Source organism: Molossus molossus, unplaced genomic scaffold (genome assembly GCF_014108415.1).
Source record: "Molossus molossus isolate mMolMol1 unplaced genomic scaffold, mMolMol1.p scaffold_m16_p_6, whole genome shotgun sequence".
Lineage (NCBI taxonomy): Eukaryota > Metazoa > Chordata > Mammalia > Chiroptera > Molossidae > Molossus > Molossus molossus.
Window position 1 is genome coordinate 57,236,188 of NW_023425399.1, and position 22,601 is coordinate 57,258,788.

At 45.5% G+C, this 22,601-nt stretch overlaps 1 protein-coding gene across 2 annotated transcripts in view; it reads left to right on the forward strand.

The window, feature by feature from the left end:
- Window positions 1-408: 408 nt before the first annotated feature.
- The window catches only part of ALDH1L1 (aldehyde dehydrogenase 1 family member L1), a 72,416-nt gene continuing 50,223 nt past the window's right edge, over window positions 409-22,601 (forward strand). Inside the window, exons 1-8 of one of the 2 annotated variants that reach the window (XM_036245024.1) lie at window positions 409-535; window positions 2,404-2,638; window positions 3,489-3,654; window positions 5,726-5,827; window positions 6,647-6,736; window positions 7,571-7,708; window positions 8,676-8,801; window positions 21,797-21,888. In XM_036245024.1, the coding sequence (XP_036100917.1) occupies window positions 409-535; window positions 2,404-2,638; window positions 3,489-3,654; window positions 5,726-5,827; window positions 6,647-6,736; window positions 7,571-7,708; window positions 8,676-8,801; window positions 21,797-21,888 (1,076 nt within the window). The remainder of the gene's footprint in view (window positions 536-2,403; window positions 2,639-3,488; window positions 3,655-5,725; window positions 5,828-6,646; window positions 6,737-7,570; window positions 7,709-8,675; window positions 8,802-21,796; window positions 21,889-22,601) is intronic. The other variant, XM_036245026.1, reaches the window with a different exon arrangement.

The window sequence follows — 22,601 nt, forward strand, 5'->3', positions numbered from 1 at the left end:
GAAACTTCATATGACTTGACCAAAATCACAGACTGGTTAGTTACAGAAATATGCTCAAATATGCCTCAGGGAACTTGACACTCAATGTTCCATGCCACTTTGGAGGGTTTCAAGCAGGAATTCCTAATTCTACATCTCTGTGCATCTTACCCACTATAACATCTAAAATCTCCCCTGCTTCCCTTAGGGAATGTTTTCTTCTGGTCCTTTCACAGTGGTAGTTTCCCTGCAGTGTCCTGCCACTAGGAAGCCCCAAAACTGGAATGAGAGGCTAGGGGAGGGGCAGGCAGGTGAGGCACCATGCTGTTGCCACACTTGGATGAGGGCCAGCTTCTGTGAGGCTAGCGAGCCCTGTCTAATGCTGCACCTTATTTCTTCCCCAGGTCCTTCTGACTCACCCTACCTGCCATGAAGATTGCAGTGATTGGGCAGAGCCTGTTTGGCCAAGAAGTTTATTGCCACCTGAGGAAGGAAGGCCATGAGGTTGTAGGCGTGTTCACTATCCCAGACCAGAATGGGAAGGCAGACCCCCTGGGTGAGTGTGTGGTCTAGGAGCAGGGAAATGGGGTGTCCAAGAAGGCAGGTAGTTTTGATGGGAGCAGAAGCTTGCAGGGTCTTGTGGTGGGGCTATTGGTGTCCCTGGTTGGAGGCAGCCTGACATGGTCCACTCTGAATCTTGCTCAGGTGCCAAGTGCCTACCCAGCTTTTCTGGAAACCTCCTGCCTACCTAATTGTGAGGTGGGGTTTGCATCCTGGAGAAGGGCCATGGAAAAACTCCACCTGCTCCCAGGGCCTTATTGTCAGATTACCCCAGGTTTCTCTGACCCTAGTGCCTAGGCCCTGAAAGGGATGCCAGGCAGGAGTCACTGTGTCCCCACCACTGGGAGGGCCTGATGCACAGAGTGCTGAGGCCTACTCCGGGAGTTTCTGTTCAAAGAGATGGAATGGGATCTGATAATTTGCATTTCTAACTAGTTCCCAGATGATGCTGATGCCCTTGGCTCTAGGAGAAGCACAATTTGAGAATCACTGGCTGAGCTGGGAACCTCAGCAGCATGGAAAGATGCATGGGCCCTCAGCTCAGATTCAGACTTTCCAGGGACACTCATGGGTCCTTCTCAGTTCTGACAGGCACAGAATATGGGGCCAGGCTTAGGAAAGAGGCCTGTGAGGCTGACCGAGCACAAGGATTTGTTTCATAAGAAAGAGTTTAGTCTCCCCAGACAGCAGTGCAGGCCTTTTTCCTAGATCTGATCCCACTGTGAACCATAACACAGCCTGAGCCCAGCCCCAGGCACAAAGTGACAACTGAGACCAGCTCCTGAGCTTAGACCCAGACTGAGCCTGGCTGAGGCTGCTACTTGACCTTACCTCAGGAATTCTACAGAAGTCTTCCCTTGGTCACAGTGAAAACAGCTTTTGAAAGCACAGTGTAGTCTGCACACTGATCCCATCCTCCTTCAGCACCCCTGGATACCAGGGTACAGAGGCAGAGGGGGCTAGAAGGTGGGTCAGGTCCAGTTAAGGACCAGACATCAGGAGTGGTAACCGAGAATCAAGTACAGGCAAGTGTCTGAAAGGCGCTAAAGAGGAGCAGGCAAAAGAGAACTTGCAGGTACTGGTTTAGTGACTGCAGGGGAAGCTGCCACCTCTAAGGCTAGGGAAAATCAAGGGAAGAAGCTATGACTTTTAAAACTTGGAATTTGGGGGCTGCAATTCAGACCTGTGAGAATGGTGTGCTGGTAACAGAGTAAGAAGAGGGGAGTGAGGGCTGGGATTTGGACTTTAGAGTGCAGACACCAGCAAGAGGGGGTTGTGTGCACTGAGGCTAGTTCTGCAGATATTGGGAAGACTGTAAACTGACTCAGCTGCTTCTCTGAGGTGAAGAAGTGAGGCTGGGGTCATGCTCACAGGACAAGAGTTCACAGAAAGGAGCAAGCCCTCCTCCCCTCTTCTCCTCTGCCCCTCCAACCTGTCAGTGTCCCTCCAGCACCCGTACTGGCAGTGCTTTTGTGGTTTGCAGGGTCCCAGACACCATCCAAAGAAAGGAGATGGGTGGAGAAATAGTTACTTGGTGATGGGCATGGGGTGAGGCTATGGGGAGTCACATAAGGGCAAGAGGTCAGCATTGGGGGTCAGGCAAAAGTTTGGGAGAGGGAGCAGCTTAAATGTTATCTTTTGGTTGTCAGCAGAAGTCAGTCCAGACAGAACAGTCCCTGAAACCTCATCCTTGGCTAGTGCTTTCCCCTCTGTGCAGTCTGGTGGAGCCTGGCTGGGTGATGGGGAAGGCTGAAAGGGATAGACCTAGAGCAAAGGTGGAGGAGTTACTTTGCTAGGAAAGCAGAGGTGGCCTTGTGTGGGTGGGTACAAAAAGGGGCTGGTTTCTCACTTATTGTTCCACAGGCCTGGAGGCTGAGAAGGATGGAGTGCCAGTGTTTAAGTTCCCTCGCTGGAGGACAAGAGGACAGGTTCTGCCTGACGTGGTAGCAAAATACCAGGCTTTGGGTGCTGAGCTCAACGTCTTGCCCTTCTGCAGCCAGTTCATTCCCATGGAGGTCATCAATGCCCCCCGCCATGGCTCCATCATCTACCACCCAAGTCTGCTCCCCAGGCATCGAGGGGCCTCAGCCATCAACTGGTAAGATGGCAAAAACACCCCCCCTCTGCCAGAATTGTCATCTTCCTTTAGCCTGGAGCTTTCCTCTGGGGCTGCAGAGCAGGTATCATGCAGGTGCCTGTCCTGTGCTGCCAGATGGCATCCACATACGCGTTTGGTGAAGTGTTATTAGTCAAGAGAACTGGGTTATGCTCAAGAGAACTGGGGATAGGCATTGCTAAGTACCCTGCATTCAAAGTGGGCAGTCGATGTGGGGGTCTCAGAAACAGTATCAGGGGGCTTGCTGGAGGCTTCACCCAGGAAGCTACTGGAACCACTAGCCCAGGTGATGTGCTCTAACCTCCACTACTGCCATACTCTCAGTGGCACTGTACTTAGAAAGAGATAAAGATCGATGATGAGAACTACTAAGAAGACAATAAATGGGTGCTGTGTCTGGTAGGTGGGGCAGTTTAGATTAACAGTCAGGGTAGGGAGGCATCTGAGCTAGGAAAAGAGAGTGGGTTTGCAGCCAAATTGGTCTGGTTGGAATGCTGACACCAAGATCTACAGCCACGCCTCTTCACTTCTCTGGATATCAGTTTCCTTGTCTGTAAAGGGGGTGTGCAATGCCTGTTACACCAGTTGGAAAGATTAAGTTCCATGAGGCATATTGGGCTTTTACCACAATGCCTGGTACATGGTTGGTGTGAATAAATAGGATTTTCCTTCTCTTTCCCACTCTTGCCATAGCAGGTATCAGTCCTCTCAGGGGTCGATGGGGACAAGGGGGTATGCTGGAGAATGGCAGGAGCCACAAGAGCTACCCCCAAGCCATCCTTCTCTGTGGCCCTAACTGCTAGACTCAGAGTTTCATTCTTTTGTTCCCTAGGACCCTCATTCATGGAGATAAAAAAGGAGGGTTTACTATCTTCTGGGCAGATGATGGCCTGGACACTGGGGACCTTCTGCTCCAGAAGGAGTGTGAGATCCTCCCAGATGACACCGTGAGCACTTTGTATAACCGATTTCTCTTCCCTGAAGGCATCAAAGGAATGGTAAGAGCTGGGAGCTGGCTTTGCCACATTTGCCTGTTTGTCCCAGACACCCTTTCTAAGGCCCAGCCTGCCCCTAGAGCTGGCCTGGAATTTGTTCCCCCAATTCCAGGATTCTGGAGGGAGAGAGCTCTCATTTCAGGTTTTCAAAGAGGCATGATTAGGATATGTATTGTATTAGGCAGGACTTTTGCTTACTACTGACAGAACCCAACTCAAAAAGATTTAGCCCAAAAGGGGACATTTTGGGCTCATTTAATAAAGAATACTAAAGGCAGGGATGGTGTCAGACATGACTGAATCCTGAGGCTTAAGCTATATCACTAGGATTCGATTTCTCTCTTTTTCTTCATCCTGAATCTACTTTTCTCTGTTTGGTTAGCTTCATTCTCAGGCTGCCTGCCCTCAAATGAGAGGAACAATAGATAGATACTGGTAGCTCAAAGCTTATACCTCTGAGGGGTGTGGGGGGAAGAAAATCAAATCCTCTTTCTTCTAGAATTCATGAATGAAAAATCAGAGAAGACTGCGATTGGCCTATTTGGGGGTCATGTGATCACCCTGAGCCAATCATTGACCAGGATGATGGGGTACTCTGATTGACTAGCCTCAGTCACATGCTTGTGGAATGAGTTTTTCTCATGAGAGTTTTTCTATTGTTACCAGAGGAAAAAGACACAAGAATGACTGATATCAGAGACACTTACGTTTGGCACAGCAGGCAGATCCCATGGGACCTGACTCCAAAGGAGTTGGTGTGTGTGAGGGGCTGCTGGTGGTCTATTAGGAGGAGGCCAGCCAGTGATGCCCAAAGGCAGGCACATTTTTGCTTCTCACAGATTCCAACAACAGACAAGAGTCAGACAGGAGGAGTTCTTCAGGAGGAGAGCATTTGCTGTTTGGAAGTATCAATAAGCATAACAGTGACGTGAAAGTGCTCACTGCTGCCCAGATATCAGCTGCACCCTTGCCCTTAGGCAGTCTGGTATGCCACCATCTTTTGTTTTTCAGGTGTGTTAAACTAGATACCTCTTTGTAGTCTCTCCCATGCAAAGTAAACTTGCTGGCCCGGCCGATGTGGCTCAGTGGTTGAGCATTGACCCATGCACCAGTAGGTCACCGGTTCGATTCATGGTCAGGGCACATGCCCAGGTTGTGGGCCTGATCCCCAGTGTGGGGCATGCAGGAGGTGGCTAATCGATGTTCACTCTCATTGATGTTTCTATCTCTCTCTCCCTCTCCCTTCCTCTCTCTCAAATCAATATAGAAAGAAAAATCAAAGTAAACTTGCTGGAGATTTGATATGAGAGAGAAAGGGCTTACCTTGAACATCTCACAGGAAATAAATTAAAATATCCTTTGAGGCTACACTGTCCAATAGAGCAGCCACTAGTCACATGAGGCTATTAAATTAATTAAAATGAATTCTCATTAAAAATTGAGTTTCTCAGTCTCACTAGCTACATTTCAAATCCCTAGGAACTACAAATCCCTGACGGCCACTGTATTGGACAGCACAGGCATAGGATGTGTTCTCACTACAGAACTTTCCCCTGGGCAGTCCTGCTTTAGAAATTTCTGACACTCCCATCACTTTTCAATCTTGTTGTCTCTGGGGGCTCTCCCCCAGCCCCTTTCTCACAATGAGCTCAGGCTCCTCGGCTGCCCTTCCCCCCTACCCTGATTCCTTCTCACACAATCTTTCACTTTCCTTTAACAAAGAAACTACTTCTTGTTTAATATCAGACCTCTAAAACCTTTGTGAGGCTCGCAATTTACTCTCTTTACAGAGCAGGGAAGGTTTTAGATAAAAACATGGGAATCTGTGTGTGTTCTATATAATCTTCCAAAATCTTGTGTAGTAGAGAGGGCAGGGTTTTGTGCCCATTGTACAGATTTCAACTGAATTCAGAGTAACTCCATCTCTTTATACAGGAAATGTTTCTTGGGAGCCTGTTGTGTGTCAGGCATGTATGATTAGTATGGGGCAAGGTGCAGACTCAGTGTGAACCCGGGGGATGAGAGTAAGGGGAAGGTCCTAATATTGGAATGCTGACCAACCGGGTCTCCTCAGGTGCAGGCTGTGAGACTGATTGCTGAGGGCAAAGCTCCCAGACTCCCTCAACCTGAGGAAGGAGCCACCTACGAGGGCATTCAGAAGAAGGAAACAGCCAAGGTGAGTGCCTGGACTCATTCCATCTTGAAGCCTGTCTGTGCTTGGTCTGGGGTGCAGAGGGTATTCTGGGGAAACAGGTTCTGTCTGGGCAGCCAGAATGTGATTGTCTTAAGGCTGTAAGAGAGGGCTACCCAGGCTGGGAAAGCATGAGCAAAGCTCTGGGTGGAGGAAGGCATGCAGCACCAGACAGGCAGGGAACAGCATCTTTCTGGGTTTGTCCCTGTTTCTCTTTAGGAAGAATGGGCAGAGAGAATTGTGTGTGTGTGTGTGTGTGTGTGTGTGTGTGTGTGTGTGTAAAAATCAGCTGTAGTGCTAGAAGACTCTAAGATGAGAAAAGAGATCATTCAGTTCCTCAAAGCCATCACAAGTAGCAGACAGAGTCTTGGGTGTCTACAGGCTGTATCTCTACTCAGTATTTATGGGGAGCTATATGGGAATCTGTGTGAGTCCTGTGGGCTAGGAGAAGCTGTTGGTGGAGGGGCACTATGGAATGGACCTGCTCTTTGTGCTGGAGACTCTGTGTAAAGCCTTGGCCATCTTAACAATGGAATATTATCTTCCACAAACCATTAGTTTATGTTTACTCAACCTGTGAAAGTCTGAGGGTCAGAGAACACCCAGAGCATGGGTACCAAGGAGACACCCACCCAGCTCAGGGACTCAGACTACTGTCTGAGAAGAAGCTGAACTTCCCAGCTTTCTTCCCAGGGATTCACCTACTATCACAGGTCAACAGGGCTGGAGGGGAGGGCATAGATGTTACCCAGATGGTCATCGAATGAAGAAAGACCTGCTGAGCAGACATACCCTGCCCCACAGATCAACTGGAAGCAGCCAGCAGAAGCCATTCATAACTGGATCCGTGGGAACGACAAGGTGCCAGGTGCCTGGGCAGAGGCTTGTGGGCAGGTGTGTTCATGCATGGCTGGGACTGAGCTAGATTTACTGATGTGCCCTACTGACTGTAAAACTGGTTGGCAAATAGCCACTGCCCGGAACTCCAACCCCACCTAAGTATCCCCAGTCCCTCCCCCGGGACCACAAGACCTATCCATCATCTGGTGGCTAAAAAGTAAAGGGACAGTACAGCTCAAGGCTTCCAGGCCCTACAACAAGTCTGGGATTGAGCTTTACTGGTTATAAAATATGTTGACTCACCCCTGGGCTTGAAGAGATCCCAGGCCCACCTCTGATTTCAACTGAGTCCCAGGGTGCGGTCAGCATGCTCAGGCCACAGGCTGGGCAGGAGGCAAGTTAGATGGTGCTTACAGCCTGTCTCAAGGGGTCAGGGTCTGATAAGACTGTGAGCAGGGACTTTGTCTGCACTCCATGGAGGTCAGTCCTTTCCACAAAGTCCCAGACTGTCCGAACCTCTGATCACTGACCAACTGTCCAGACTGTGTCTGGAGTTGCCATCATATGACCCTTTGCAAAGGATCAGTGCTTGGTGGCATCCCCAGGGCAGGTGTCCTCACTTTGTGGCACCTTGAGCAGATTTTCTTCCAATGTCTATCTACCTGAGATCTGAGGGCCAATACAAAGACTCTTAGGGACACACAAGGCTTAAGGGCTCCAAGGCTCCTCCATGCCTTGCTTATGCCCCTAGAGACAAAATCCTAGGCCCACATTGCACTGCCCCCCCCCCCCACCTCCCTAGCCCTGTTTAGTCCTGCCTTGGCTGCCAACAATGGAGACCTCTTCTCATTCACTGCCTTCTGGTTTTCCTGTCATATTTCCAAACAGAAGCTGACGTTTTTCAACTCTACACTGAACACTGCAGGCCTGGTGCCTGAGGGAGAAGCTTTGCCCATCACAGGAGCACATCGGCCAGGGGTGGTCACCAAAAGGGGACTGGTCCTCTTCGGAAATGATGACAGAATGGTAACAATGCTGCTGTAGGTCACATGTCCCTACAGCAGTCTCATGGCCACAGAGACTTTTGTTCTGGGGTTCTAGCCATGCAGTTAGATCCCAGGCTACTCTGGAGAAAATAAGATGGCAGGCCCTAGGAGTCCATGCATACCCCTGACCTCTGTGCATGGCCATGCTTATCTGCCAACAGAGAGGAGGATATGGGTGCAGAAGTAGGCCACTAACAGCCCACACTTGCAGAAGCTGAAGGATGAGGGCTCTAGCCCAGAAGGGCCCTGTTATGGGAGAAGGGCACCGACTCCATCCTCTGTGATATCCTAGGGACAGCAAAGCAAAGCCTTGGTGGAGACCTTTGGTTTAACCATCTCTCTGGAATTTCCAGCTGGGTATGGCTGGGCCTTAACTTATAGAAAGCTCCAGAACATCTTCAAAAGGCAGCAGGCTGGGGGTCAGGCACAGAACATGGCACCAATTCTGTTAGGGCATGTATAAACTATAATGTTCTTATAGACCTCTTATCAAACAGAGATGTCCTTCTCTACCCATGAGTACATCTGCTACTCTTCCCACCTCTGTCCCCCAGAGGGTCAAATATGGACCAGATGTTTTCATGAGGTTTGGGGAGCTGGACTATTGGTATTAATTGTTTTCTCAGTTGGTTTTCAAAGTGCTAGAATTATTTTGTCTAATGCATGGACATCAGTTTTATACAAATAATAAATTCATTACACATTAAAAAAAAAAAAAAAAGAGCATGGTAGGGTGGGTGATAAGGAAAAGTGAGCATGAGCTCTACAGTTTTCTGTGTCCCTAAATAGCAGCTTCCCCATTCTGAAGTCCTCTCCTCATCATTTATCTGAGATTCCTTATGCCTTTCTTGCGGTGAGGTTTGGAGATGAAGCACCACACTCTCTGTGGACTTGCTCTCTTCCCTTCCATAAGGACAACAGGCACTGTAAAATCCTTTCTTATGCAGTTACTGGTGAAGAACATCCAGCTGGAAGATGGCAAGATGATCCCGGCCTCACACTTCTTCAAGGGAGAAGACAACAGTGCCCTCGAGCTGACGGAGGCAGAGCTGGTCACCATGGAGGCTGTGAGGGTATGAGACCACTTCAGGGCTACTCTCTGGTTGAGCAGTCATGTACTGCACATATGTTTTGTGAATCACACTCTCTAGAGTCAGACTATGCACACTTTCTGTGGATCTGTGTGCTGGCCTCAGGCACAGTACTGGTTCTATCCTGTCTTGGGGAATTCTATGTCCTCGTGTCTTTTCTTTCTCTACCACTGGGACCCTGATATTTGACCAGCTGTCTCTGACTCTTCTGGAGACTCATTGTCAACAGTAGACAAATGAAACAGAAGCCCCTGAAATAGCTAAAAGAGTCAGGTACCAAGCCTAAAGTCTTGTGATAGATCATGTGTACTGGAACCTTCCAGAAAGGCTCCCCTGGAGGGAGTGCCCTGCAATATGACCAGCAAGATGTCATAGTCAGGCAGACTTGGATTCCAGTCCAGCTCCCTCCTCATGATGCTGGGCAGTGCTTTCCTCTCTGAGAATCAGTCTCTTCCACGTGAGTCCAATAGGTGTTCACTTCCCAGAAGTGTCCATGACCTGCCTGATTGCCCCACCCATCGCCATCTCCCTGGAAAGCACGATATAGATAATACTTGGCCATTTGAATGGATGACATTGGATGAATTTTCAGCCACTCACTCATTCAATTATGTATTTAATTACTTATTTAAGAAATATAAATTGGACTTCCATTAAGAAGGTGGCGTAGGTAAACACGGTATCATGTCCTCTCACAACCACATCAAAGTTACAACTAAACTACAGAAAAACCATCATTCAAAACTGCCTGAAATCAAGCTAAATGTAAGTCCTACAATGACGGAATTAAAAAAGCAGCCACATCGAGACTGGTAGGAAGGGCGGAGGCGGACAGGCTGGTCCCACATGCACGTGGGGCAGATAAAAATCAGGAGGATACCTCGGCTGGGAAGATCCTGTCAGAGGACTGAGGGGTCCCCGTCTCACACCAGGCGCCCCGTTCATAGTTCCAGTGCGAGGAAGTTATATATAGTTTCCATAACTTCTGACTGGAAAAACCGGTGGGAACTGAGGCACAGGGAGGCTGAGGTGGCTGGATCCCCTGCCAGCTCCTCTTAAAGGGCACAGGCATGGACTTATCGGGCTCACTCCCTCTAAGCTTGGAGGGGAGGCAGCCTGAGGGGCACCTGAGACATACAGGGAAGAACTGAGCTGTTTGGTATTGTAGCAAGGGCTGGAGAGGGGACTTTCTCCAGGACAAACGTGCTGTCAGAGGCCTTTGTTCCTTTGGTGAGCCCTTCCCTGGGGCGGCAGACACCGCCAAATCTAGGAATCCAGCAACCTGGCTCATACTGGTTGCCCCAACCTGATGATTCCCTGAGGCCTTGCCCCACCCAATTTTCAGGACCATGCAAGCTGTTGCCAGTTGCTTTCCCATAGGATAGGCCTGTCTTGAATCCTGCTTCAGGTTTTCCTAAATTCTTTCAAACGAGCAGTATCTGATCTCAGCTAGCCCCATAACTCTCATTAAGTAATACACTGAAACAAACACAGGGAGGCAGCCAAAATGAGGAGACAAAGAAACAGGTCCCAAATAAAAAAACAGAAACAATCTCCAGGAACATAACTAAGCGAAATGGAAATAAGCAACCAAACAATGCTGAGTTCAATATATTGCTTTTAAGGTTGCTCAATGAACTTAGAACATCAGTGAACTCAGTGAGGGCCTAAAGAGCATAAAAAAAAGGACCAGTCAGAAATGAAGGATGCACAGTCAGAAATAAAGGAGGCACTAACTGAAATAAAGAATAATTTACACAGATTCAATAGTAGAGTAGGTAAAGCCAAGAAGCAAACCATCAATTTGGAATATAAGGAAGCAAAAAACACCCAATCAGAACAGCAAAAAGAAAAAAGAATCCAAAAAAAATGAGAATAGTGTAAGGAGCCTCTGGGACAACTTCAAGCATGCCAACATTTGCATCTTGGGGATGCCAGAAGGAGAAGAGAGAGAACAAGAAATCGAAAATGTGTTTGAAACAATAATGGCAGAGCCCGGGCCGGTTTGGCTCAGCGGTTAGAGCATCGGCCTGCGGTCCGGAGAGACCCGGGTTCGGTTCCCGCTAAGGGCATGTACTTTGGTTGCAGTTTGTCCCCAGCCCTGGTTGGTTGTGCGGGTGGCGACCACTCGATGTGTCCCTTTCACATCGATGTTTCTCTCTCTCTCTGTTCCTCTCTCTCCCTCCCACTCTATCTGAACAAAGAATGGAAAAATGTCCTCGAGTGAGGATGATTAAAAAAGAAACAATAATGGCAGAAAACTTTCCTAACTTGGTGAAGGAAACAGACATACAAGTCCAGGAAGCACAGAGTCCAAACAAGATGAACCCCAAGAGGCCCACACCAAGACACATCATCATCAAAATGCAAAAGGTTTAAGACAAAGGGAAAATATTAAAAGCAGCAAGAGAAAAGCAGTTAGTTACCTACAAGGGAGTTCCCATAAGACTGTCAGCTGATTTCTCAAAAGAAACTTTGCAGGCCAGAAGGGAGTGGCAAGAAATATTCAGAGTGATGAAAAGCAAGAACCTACAACCAAGATTACTCTATCCTGCAAAGCTGTCATTTAGAATTGATGGACATATAAAAACTTTCCCAGACAAGAAAAAGTTAAAGGAGTTCATCACCACCAAACCATTATTATATGAAATGTTGAAGGGTCTTTTTGAAGAAAAAGATAAAATATATGAACAAACAAAATGGCAGTGAATACATATCAATCAACAATGGAATCTACAAACAAAATGAACAGGCAGAACAGAAATATTCTCATAGATACAGAGAACATGTTGGCTGCCAGATGGGAGGGGTGTTGGGGGAATGGGTGAAAAAGGTAAAGAGGTTAAGAAGAACAAATTGGTTGCTAGATTGACAAACCTCAAAGAGAAGGGGGTAGGGGGTGGGAAGAAATAAACCAAAGAACTTATATGCATAACCAATGGACACAGACAACAGTGTGGGAAAAAGCAGGAGTGGGTAGGAGGGGGTCAATAGGGGAAAAAAGAGTAACATCTGTAATACATTCAACAATAAAGATAAAAAAGAAAACAAAAAACAAACAAACAAACAAACAAAAAGAAGTATGACTTGAACTCCTACCAAATGCTGGGTTCTAAGCCAGACACTAGGAATGTGACAATAAGCACTGTCTGTACTGTTACAAAGTGTCCTTTCTAATGGGGAACAGAGCCAAAAAACAGTCAAGCAAATGAACAGAATAGTTTTAGACAAAGGTAAGTGCTATGAGCAAAATATCAGAGTGATGGAAATAAGGACCCTGGAGGCTTGGGGACAACATTATTTTTTAATTTTTTATTAACTTATTTAGGTTACAGATGTTTCTCTTTTTTTTCACATTGACACCCTCTTCCCCATTTCCCCCACCCCATTCCTGGCTTTCTTGTCCCTGTCCATTGGTTATGCATACATGCATATAAGTTCTGTGGTTTATCTTTCCCCCGCCACTCCCTCTTCTGGGGATTGTCAGTCTGTACCCCACCTCTACGTCTCTGGGACTCTTATGTTCATTATATTCCACAAATAAGTGAGATCATATGATATCTGTCTTTCTCTGTTTGGCTTGTTTCGCTTAGGATAATACTTTCCAAGTCCCTACATGTTGTCTCAAAAGATAAAAAATCTTTCTTACACCTGCATAGTACTCCATTGTGTACATGTACCACAGCTTTCTTACCCATTTGTCTACTGATGGACATTGGGCTGTTTACAGATCTTAGCTATTGTAAATAGTGTTGCTATGAACATGGGAGTACATATATTTTTTCTGATTGGTGTTTCAGTCTTCTTAGGGTATGTTCCTAGAAGTGGGATCACTGGGTCATATGGAAGTTCAATTTTTAATTTTCTGATGTAACACCATATTGTTTTCCATAGTGGCTGCACCAGTCTGCATTCCCACCAGCAGTGTACCAGAGTCCCCATTTCTCCACACCCTCGCCAACACTTGTTGTTTGATGATTTATTGATGGCGGCCATTCTGATAGGTGTGAGGTGATACCTCATTGTTGTTTTAATTTGCATCTCTCTGATGATTAGTGATGTTGAGCACTTTTTCATATGTCTCTTGGCCATTCATATGTCCTGTTTGGAGAGGTGTCTATTTAGTTCTTCTGCCCATTATTTAATTGGGTTCTTTGTCTTCCTTTTGTCGAGCTATATGAGCACTCTATATATATATTGGAAATTAACCCCTTATCTGATGTATCATTGGCAGTGGTGCTCTCCCATAGAGTGGATTGCCTTTCGATTTTGGTGGTTGTCTCTTTTGCTGTGCAGAAGCTTTAAAAGTTGATGTAGTCCCATGTGTCCATTTTCTCCTTAGTTTCTGTTGCCTTAGGTGATGTATCAGTGAAAATTCTGCTTCGTATGATGTCTGAAATTTGTTGCCTACAGTTTCTTCTAGGATTTTTATGGATTCGTGAGTCAAATTTAAGTCTTTTATCCATTTTGAGTTTATTCTTGTGTATGGTGTAAGTTGATGGTCTAGTTTCATTTTTTTGCATGTAGCTGTCCAATTTTCCCAACACTGTTTATTAAAGAGGCTGTCTTTACTCCATTGTATGCTCTTGCCACCTTTGTCAAATATTAATTGAGGATAATGTCTTGGGTCCAGCTCTGGGTTCTCTGTTCTCTTCCACTGGTCTATATGCCTGTTCTTGAACAGGAACCAGGGTGTTTTAATTACAGTAGCTTTGTACTATAACCTGATATCTGGTATTGTGATCCCACCTACTTTGTTCTTGTTTTACAAGATTTCTGTGGCTATCTGGGGTCTTTTTTGGTTCCATGTGAACTTTTGAAGCATTTGTTCTAGTTCTATGAAATATGTCGTTGGTATTTTAATGGGGATTGCATTGAATCTATAGATTGCTTTGGGTAATATGGCCATTTTAATTATGTTAATTCTTCCAATCCATGAACAAGGTATGTGCTTCCACTTTTTTATATCTTCCTCTATTTCTTTTTTCAATGACCTGTAGCTTTCTGTGAATAGGTCCCTAATTTCTTCGGTTAAGTTTATTCCTAGGTATCTTAATTTTATTGCTACTATTGTACTTGGGATTGTTTTTTTAATTTCTCTTTCTGTGAGTTCATCATTGGTATATAAGAATGCCATCGATATCTTGACATTAATCCTATATCCTGCTAATTTGCCAAATTCATTTATTAAATCTAGGAAATATTTAATGGAATCTTTGGGGATTTCTACGTATAGTATCATGTCATTTGCAAATAAGGATAGTTTTACTTCCTCCTTTCCAATTTGGATCCCTTTCATTTTTTACTTCCGGTCTGATTGCTCTGACTAACACTTCCAGTACTATGTTAAATAAGAGTAGATAAAGTGGGCATGTTCCTTGTCTTGTTCCTGTTCTTAAGGGAAATGCTTTAAGTTTTTGCCCATTCAGGATGATGTTGGCTGTAGGTCTTTCATATATGGCCTTTATTATGTCAACATATGATCCCTCTCTTCACAGATTACTGAGCATTTTTATGAGAAATGGCTGCTAGATTTTGTCAAATGCTTTTTTTGCATCTATTGATACGATCATATGATTTTTATCTTTCATTTATTTGATGTGGTGTATCACATTTAGTGATTTGCGAATATTGTTCCAGCCTTGCATCCCTGGGATGAATCCCACTTGGTAATGGTGAATAACTTTTTTGATGTATTGCTGGATTCGATTTGCTAGTATTTTGTTCAGGATTTTGGCATCTATGTTCAACAGGATTATTGTCCTATAGCTCTTTCTTTGTGGTGTCTTTTTCTGGTTTTGGAATTAGAATTATGCTGGCCTCATAAAATGAGTTGGGAAGTCTTCCTTCTTTTTGAAGTAGTTTGAGGAGAATGGTATTAGTTCTTCTTTGAATGTTGGCTAAAATTCCCCATGAAACTGTGGGGACCTGGGCTTTTGTTTGCTGGGAGAGTCTTGATTACATCTTCAGTTTCTTCTGTTGTTATTGGTCTCTTGAACTTTTCGATCTCTTCCCGGTTTAGATTTGGGAGACTATGTGTTTCTAGAAATTTGTCCATTTTGCTTAGATTGTCAAATTTGTTGCCATATAATTGTTCATAATATTTGTTAACAATCCTTTGTATTTTTGTGGTGTTAGTTACTATTTCTCCTCTTTCATTTCTGATTTTGTGTATTTGGGTTCTCTCTCTTTGTTTCTTGGTGAGTCTAGCTAAGGGTCCATCAATTCTGTTTATCTTTTCAAAGAACCAGCTCTTTGTTTCATTGATCCTGTGAATTGTTTTTTTGGTCTCCTAGTCATTTATTTCTGCTCTCTTTACTATTTCCTTTCTTCTACTTGCTCTGGGGTTTTCTTTTTGTTTGCTTCCTAGTTCTTTAAGTTGTGAGGTTAGTCTGTTAGAATTTTTTTTTGTTTGTTTCTTGAGGTAGACATGTAGTGCTACCTCTCAGAACTGCTTTCGCTGCATTCCATAGATTTTGTGTTGTGTGTTCATTTTCATTGGGTTCCAGGAAGTTTTTAATTTCTTCCTTGGTAACCCACTCATTATTCAATAACATGCTATTTAGCCTCCATGTTTTCAAATGTCTTTGCATGTTCTTGTTGCAGTTGATTGCTAGTTGAATGCCATTGTGATACACGAAGATGCTTGATATGATTTCAATCTTCTTGAACTTGTAGAGACTTAGTTTTTGTCCTAACATGTGGTCTATCTTTGAAAATGTCCCATGTGCCCTTGAGAATAATGTGAATTCTGTGGTTTTGGGGTGTAATTCTGTATTGATATCTATGAAATCCATTAGATTCATTTAGAGTCTGTGTTTTCTTGTTGATTTTTTGTCTAGATCATCTATTCAGTGATGTCAGCGAGGTGCTATAGTCCTCTGCTATCATTGTATTGCTTTTGATTTCTTCTTTGGAGTCCTCCAAAAGATTTTTAATATATGTTGGTGCTCCTATATTGAGTGCATATATATTTACCCAGGTTATATCTTCCTGTTGGATAGATCTTTTCAATATTATGTAGTAGCCTTCTTGGTCTCTAGTTGTGGCCTTCATTTTGAAATCTACTATTTTTTTTTTTTTTTCTGTTTGCTTGAAAGATTTTTTTCCACCCTTTCACTTTCAGCTGATGTGAGTGTTTTGTTGTGATGTGGGTCTCTTGTAAACAATATATATGTGAGTCATGCTTTCTTATCCAGTCAGCTACTCTGTGTCTTTTTATCGGAGCATTCAAACCATTCACATTTAAGCTTATAACTGATATGTACTTATTTATTGCCATTGTTGTTTAGTGTGGTTATATTTCTTCTACTAATTACAGCAGTCCTTTTAGCATATCTTGCAGTGCTTTTTTGGTGTTAATATATTCCCTTAGACTTTTTTTTTTTTTTTTTTTGGTCTGGAAAGCTCTTTATTTAACCTTCTATTTTGAATGAGAGCCTTGGTGGATAGAGTAGTCTTGGATTCAGATACTTGTTTTTCATGACCTTGATTACTTCATGCCACTCCCTTATGGCCTGTAGTGTTTCTGTTGAGAAGTCAGCAGAGAGCCTTATGGGGTTTTCTTTGTAGGTAACCTGTTGCTTATCTCTTGCTGCCTTTAGGATTCTCTCTTTGTCTTTGATTTTGGCATTTTAATGACTATGTGTTTTTGTGTGGGCCTGTTTGGGTTCTTTTTACTTGCAGCTCTCTGTACTTCTTGAACTTGAATGCCTTCTTCCTTCACCAAGTTAGACAATTTTTCTGTCACTATTTCTTTTCTTTACTTTTTCTTTTTTTGTTCAGATAGAGTGGGGTGGGAGAGAGAGAGAAAAAAAAAACTTTGATGAGAAAGGGAAACATCGAGTTGCTGCCACCCACACAACCCAACCAGGGCCGGGGACAAACCGCGACTGAGGTTCGTGCCCTTAGCAGGAACCGAACCTGGGTCTCTCTGGACCACAGGCTGACGCTCACCTGCTGAGCCAAACCGGCCAGGGCTCTGTCACTGTTTCTTCAAATATATTCTCTAACCCTTGCACATTTTCTTCCTCCTTGGGGACTCCTATGATGCAAATATTATTACGTTTCCAGTGGCCCCTCAGTTCTCTTAAACTATCTTCCTATTTTTTAATTGTTTTTTTCCTTTTGGTTCTCTGATTGGTTCATTTTTTCTACCCTTTTTTTAATTCACTGATCCAGTCCTCAGCTTCCTGTACTCTGCTGGTTGGTCCTTCCAATGTGTTCTTTATTTCTGCTATGTCATTCTTCATTTTCACTTGGTTGGTTTTCAGTGTTTCTATATGTTTATTCATGGTGCTGATGTTCTTACTGATGCTGTTGAGCTTCCTCAAGATCATGGGTCTGAACTCTAGCTTTGATAATTAACTGCATTTAATTTATCTCATCTTCGATAGAGTTCTCTTATTCTTTCACTTGAGATTTGTTTCTGTGTTTCACCATTTTGGCTATCACAGTGGGCTTTGGAGTCTGCCAAATTTTCTTTGTAGTTGTTGGTGTTCTGCTGTTTGTGGCTCTCTCTACTGGGTTTGGATGTGCCTTGGTGGGCCCACGTTAAACACCACTGTCAGGTCTTACTTTTCTGGGTAGATTTGCAAGCCCAGGAAAGGTTCAGTTATCCTCTATCTTTTTCCTGGAGGCTAGTAGTCTCAGTTACTCAGTGCCTTGGAATGTAGCCCTGATATTCTGCATAAGAGGATTTCTGATTGTGGGATAAATGCTGGTTGTTAATGAGCCTCAGTTTGCATTTCTTTGCCTCACCTGGGAAGAGGTGAATCTCTGAGGGGGAGTTGATGCTTTTCCTCAACGTGCTGTGAAGGAGCACACTGGCCACTGTTCTTTGTAGCTGCAACTCAGCAAAAAGTCTCAGTGTCCTCCAAATCCAGGGTGTCCCCACAGAGTTCCAGCCCAGTCTGCCCTCCCTCTGCCATAGCCCCCAGGTGAGTGGCTTTGGCTATTTTAGCACTCTGTTATGGCTCTCTACACTGTGGAGTGGGCTTGGTCTTTATTCTCCAAGGGCTCTGCTCACAGCTAAGACTGCTACTGTTTCACGGCTCTCAGCCTGCCACCCACTTGCACCTCCACAGATCCTACCAGTTTCCCTGGTTATAGGGTCCTGTCCTGCTGCTTTTCTGTTGTTGTTTTTTTCCAAGGATGTCTTTATTTTATTTGTAAATCCCATTTGGTCCTGGTAGATTGTCTGTATAGCTTCCAATCACTCAACCTCCATTTTCACATCCTCTATGCCTATCTTGTGCACAGCTGTGTTGCACAGGCCTCCCTGGTGCCCCCGCACCTTCCTAGTTCTGAGGGTTACTGGATCGCACACTCCCTTTGGGGACCAGGTTCTATGCCTATGTTATGGGTTGCTGGGTTGCACAGGCCTCTCTGGTGCTTCATCACCCCGCAGGTCCCATGGGTAACTGGAGCGCATAGTTTCTGCTGAGTCGCACAGGTCTCTCTGGTGCCCCTGCAGCAGGTCCTGTGGGTAGGCAGCTGGGTCACACCAGTCCCTCTCTGGCAATGTCTTCCCACTGCTCTTGTGAGCTGCTGGGCCACACAGGTCTCTGTGGATCCCCAGGACCCATAGCTTGTGGCTGGGGAGTGTTTCTGCCCTGTGGGGCTTAACTTCTGCTCAGTTTTTTCTGTGGTTTTTGGGGATGGGTTTCAGCTGCTGGTCTGTGATTCTGTTACCTCGAGATGGATGTCTGCTCCCTAGCCTCTGTTGCTGGGCAATATCTCGACTCTGATTGGGCTGCTACTGTGGGGGATGGTGCTGGGCTTCTGGCTGTCTGCAGCTTCTGTGACCGGCACCTTGGGAGCTCCAGTACTGTGCACTGGTCTGTGTTGATACAGAGTGTTTACTGGTCTGATGGTGCCAGGTGTGCTTGTGGGACCAGGTTGCTGGGCCCTAGCTGCTCCCACTGCCTCCTCCCAGGGAAGACCCGGAATCTTCCAAAATTGTGGGACCTCCCTGTGGCACAGGGAGAAGCACCGTGAAGAGCTGCTTACCACAGTAGTTGGCTACTCCCATCCACAGCACAGGAACATTCTGCTCTGAGTTTCTGCACTGCAGGAGTTTGGTAGTCCACCTTCATGTCCACTCACACTCTCTCACACACTCACCCTCCCTCTGGTCTTGCCCGCTGCTATCTTCTCTGAAGAACCTTGACCTTGTATTTTGAATGTTAGCCTTGCTGGGTAGAGTAGTTTTGGATTTAGATCCTTGTTTTTCATAACGTTGATTACTTTATGCCATTCCCTTCTGGCCTGTATTGTTGAGAAGTCAGGTGATAGACTTATGGGGTTTCCTTTGTAGGTAACCTGTTGCTTATCTCTTGCTGCTTTTAGGATTCTTTCTTTGTCTGTAATTTTTGGCATTTTAATTAGTATGTGTCTTGGTGTGGGCTTGTTTGGGTTCTTAGTTGAAGCTCTCTTTGTTTCTTGAACCTGAATGCTTTCTTCCTTCACCAAGATAGAAAAGTTTTCTGCCACTATTTCTTCAAATACATTCTCTAATCCTTGCTCATTTTCTTTTTTTACAAGGACTCCTATGATGTGAATATTATTACATTTTCAGTTGTCCCACAGTTCTCTTAAGCTGTCTTCCTGTTTAATTGTTTTGTTTGTTTTTTTTTTTTCTTTTGGTTTTCTGATTGGTTGATTTTTTTCTACCCTGTCTTCTAATTCACTGATCCGGTCCTCATCTTCCTCTACTCTGCTGTTTAATCCTTCCAATGTGTTCTTTATTTCTGCTATGTCATTCTTCATTTCTTGTTTGTGGTTTTTCATTCCCAGTTGGTTGATTTTAAATCTTTCTATGTCTCTACTAATGATGTTGATGTCCTTACTCTTGCTGTTGAGCTTCCTCAAGATCATTGCTCTGAATTCTAGCTCAGTTAACTTGCTTAACTGCATTTCATTTATCTCATCTTTGGTAGAGGTCTCTTGTTCTTTCATTTGTCATTTGTTTCTTTCTTTCACCATTTTGGCTATCTCAGTGGGTTTTGGAGCCTGCCAAATTTTTCCTGTGGGTGTTGGTGTTCTGATGTTTGTGGCTCCCTCTACTGGGTCTAGATGAGCATTAGAGGACCAATGTTAAACACCACTGTCAAGTCTTACTTTCCTGGGTAGAGTTGCAAGCCCAGGAATGGTTCAGTAATCCTCTAGCTCTTTGCCTGGCAGCTATTAATCATGGTTACTTGAAAAGCCTTGGGTTCTCATTTGAATGAAAAACTCCCTCATGTGTTCAGTGTAAGAGGATTTCCCAAGAGTGGGGCAACTGTTGTTGTTAATGAGCGTTAATTTGCATTTTCTTGGCCCACCTGTGAGGGGTTGAATTTCCAAGAGAGGGGCTGCCACCTCTCACCAGAGCCCTGAGAAGGAGTAAGATGGCCACTGTCCTGTTTGGCCAAAACTCAACAAAAGCTCTGAGCACCCTTCAAATCCTGAGTGTTCCCACACAGTTCCAGTCCAGTTCACCCTCCCTCTGCTGGAGCCCAAGGTGAGTGGCTGTGGCTATTTTAGCACTCTGTCCCAGCTCTCTCTGTGTTGTGGATCGGGCTTTGGAATTTAACCTGAGGGCACTGCTCACAGCTAACACCGTTGCTGTTTGTGGGCTCCCAGCCCCCATCTCACACCTCCACAGTCCTACCAGGATCAATTCAGTGTCCCTGGTTATATGATCCTTGCAGTTGCTTTTTCCTGACAATCTGTCTTTATTTTCGTTGTAATTCCAGTTTGGTCCTGGGAGATGGTCTGTGTAGCTTCCATTTACTCTTTCGTCATTTTGGAATCTTCTGCTTGGGGACAACTTTAGAAAGAATAATCAGAGTGGGAGGAGGGAAGGACTTGAACAGAGACCTGAGTGGAGAGAAAATATCTGGGAGAATACCTTCAAGACAGAAGGAACAGAAAATGAGAGACACTAAGAGGGGTGGTTTCAGGGAAGAGGTGATGCAGAAGTTGGCTCTGAAGGATTCCCAGGATTTAAATGTAATCTGGGGGTTTAGGGAAAGGTGTTGTAAGTGGGTGAGGGTCCAAGTGTAGCTGTGGAGGGCAGGCAGCAGCCACGTGGGAACAGGAAGCGACTTGGAATCACTGCTGATTGTCACACTGAGAGTGAGAAGTGTAAATTTAGCCTACCTTTCCAAAAAGAAAGAAGGGAGGCAGGTAAAGGTTGGGCTAGGGGTCATGGTGAGCTGCTCCTAATTGGGCCTGTCCATCCCACCAATGACCAGCCATGGCCTGGAGCTTAGACAGAGTGTGAGGCCTCTCCTGGGTCCTGTCCTAACAGGTCTGGCTGAAAGCCTGCCCAGAAAAAAGTTGTTCCATCCTGACCTGCCAGACAACTTTCTTGGGAAACTGGGTGGGTGCTGCCCACTCAACTGTCACTGCTCTTTTCATGCTCACTTACAAGGCTGGCTGGTGGGCACTGTTGCCCTCCACAGGTCCAGAGAGTTGGCACAGAACCAGCTAGCTTCTCAGTAAGGACAAATCCCAGGCCTCCTAAGCCTCATCAGTGTGCTTTGTTTTCACTCTCAAGACTACCACCATTTAGCTCTCCCTTCTACACTGCAACATCTCCACATCAGTGTCATGCTGGAGATATTCCAATCTAAACAATAGCACCAAGGTGAGGGGTGGGGGGTGGCTCAGGAGGAACTGGACCCTGCCTTTCTGGTCCCCAGCCATGCCCTTAGCTCCAGCACATCCATCCTTCTTACATTCCTGGACTGCCATGGGGACTCCAGAGCAGCTGGAGGTCAAGGTAACATGGGTATGAGAATAGCAGTCCAGGCTGTGACAGCTCTTCCTTCCCCAAGGGGTGGTCAGTCTAGGATTTTCAGGCTCTTCAAAGAAGCTGAACCTTTGAGTGGACCATGAGCCAAGCCCACAAATCAGGGGCTGCTGTCACCCAATTGACACCTGCTCTTAGCTCCCCTGGGAGCTGTGTTCTCACCATGCCTGTTTTTCAGAATGCCTGGAAACGGATTCTCCCCAACATCCTGGAGGTAGAAGACTCCACCGATTTCTTCAAGTCAGGGGCTGCATCAGTGGATGTTGTGAGGTAAGGCCAGGAGTGGAGGGGTCCTATCCCAGGTGTCTGAGGCTGTATACCAGCCCCAAACTGAATGACAGGAAACAACGACCATTTGTTATACTCATGATTATGTAGGTCAGTGATCCAGAAAGGGCCCTTGAGTGCAATTCTGGCAGCCCACCTTGAATAGCTACAGGTAAGTGGACTGGCAGGAGGTGGGACAGCTGAGTAGTGATGTACTTCTGCTAGCTGGCTTCTCACTGCCATGCCTGGTACCTGGGCCAGGAAGACTGACAGCTCCTTTGCTGTGATCACTGACCAGGCACCTGCATATGGAGGCTTGGGGATTTGGACTTTTCCCTGTAGCAGCTCATGGTGCTGAGAGCGAGAGTGCCAGCAAACAAGGCAAGTGTGGTAGCGCCTTTCATCACCCAACCTGGAAAGTCTTATCATATCACTGTCACTGACTTGATTAGTCTCAGCAGTCATAAGCCCATCCATATTCCCAGGCAAGGGCAGGGGGCTGAGACACACCCCTTAATGGGAAGAGGGTCAAGTAATGTGTGACTCTGTTTTAAATTGCCACAAACTCCAATACCCCCAGTGAAAGCCAAGATGTGTAAGGCGCGGGGGGGGGGGGGGGGGGGGGCGGACAGGCAGGTTAGACCAGAGCAAATGAATCTAATTACACAAGTGTTCCCATCAGGTGTGTGTTGGGGGTAAAGAATCACAATTTCAAT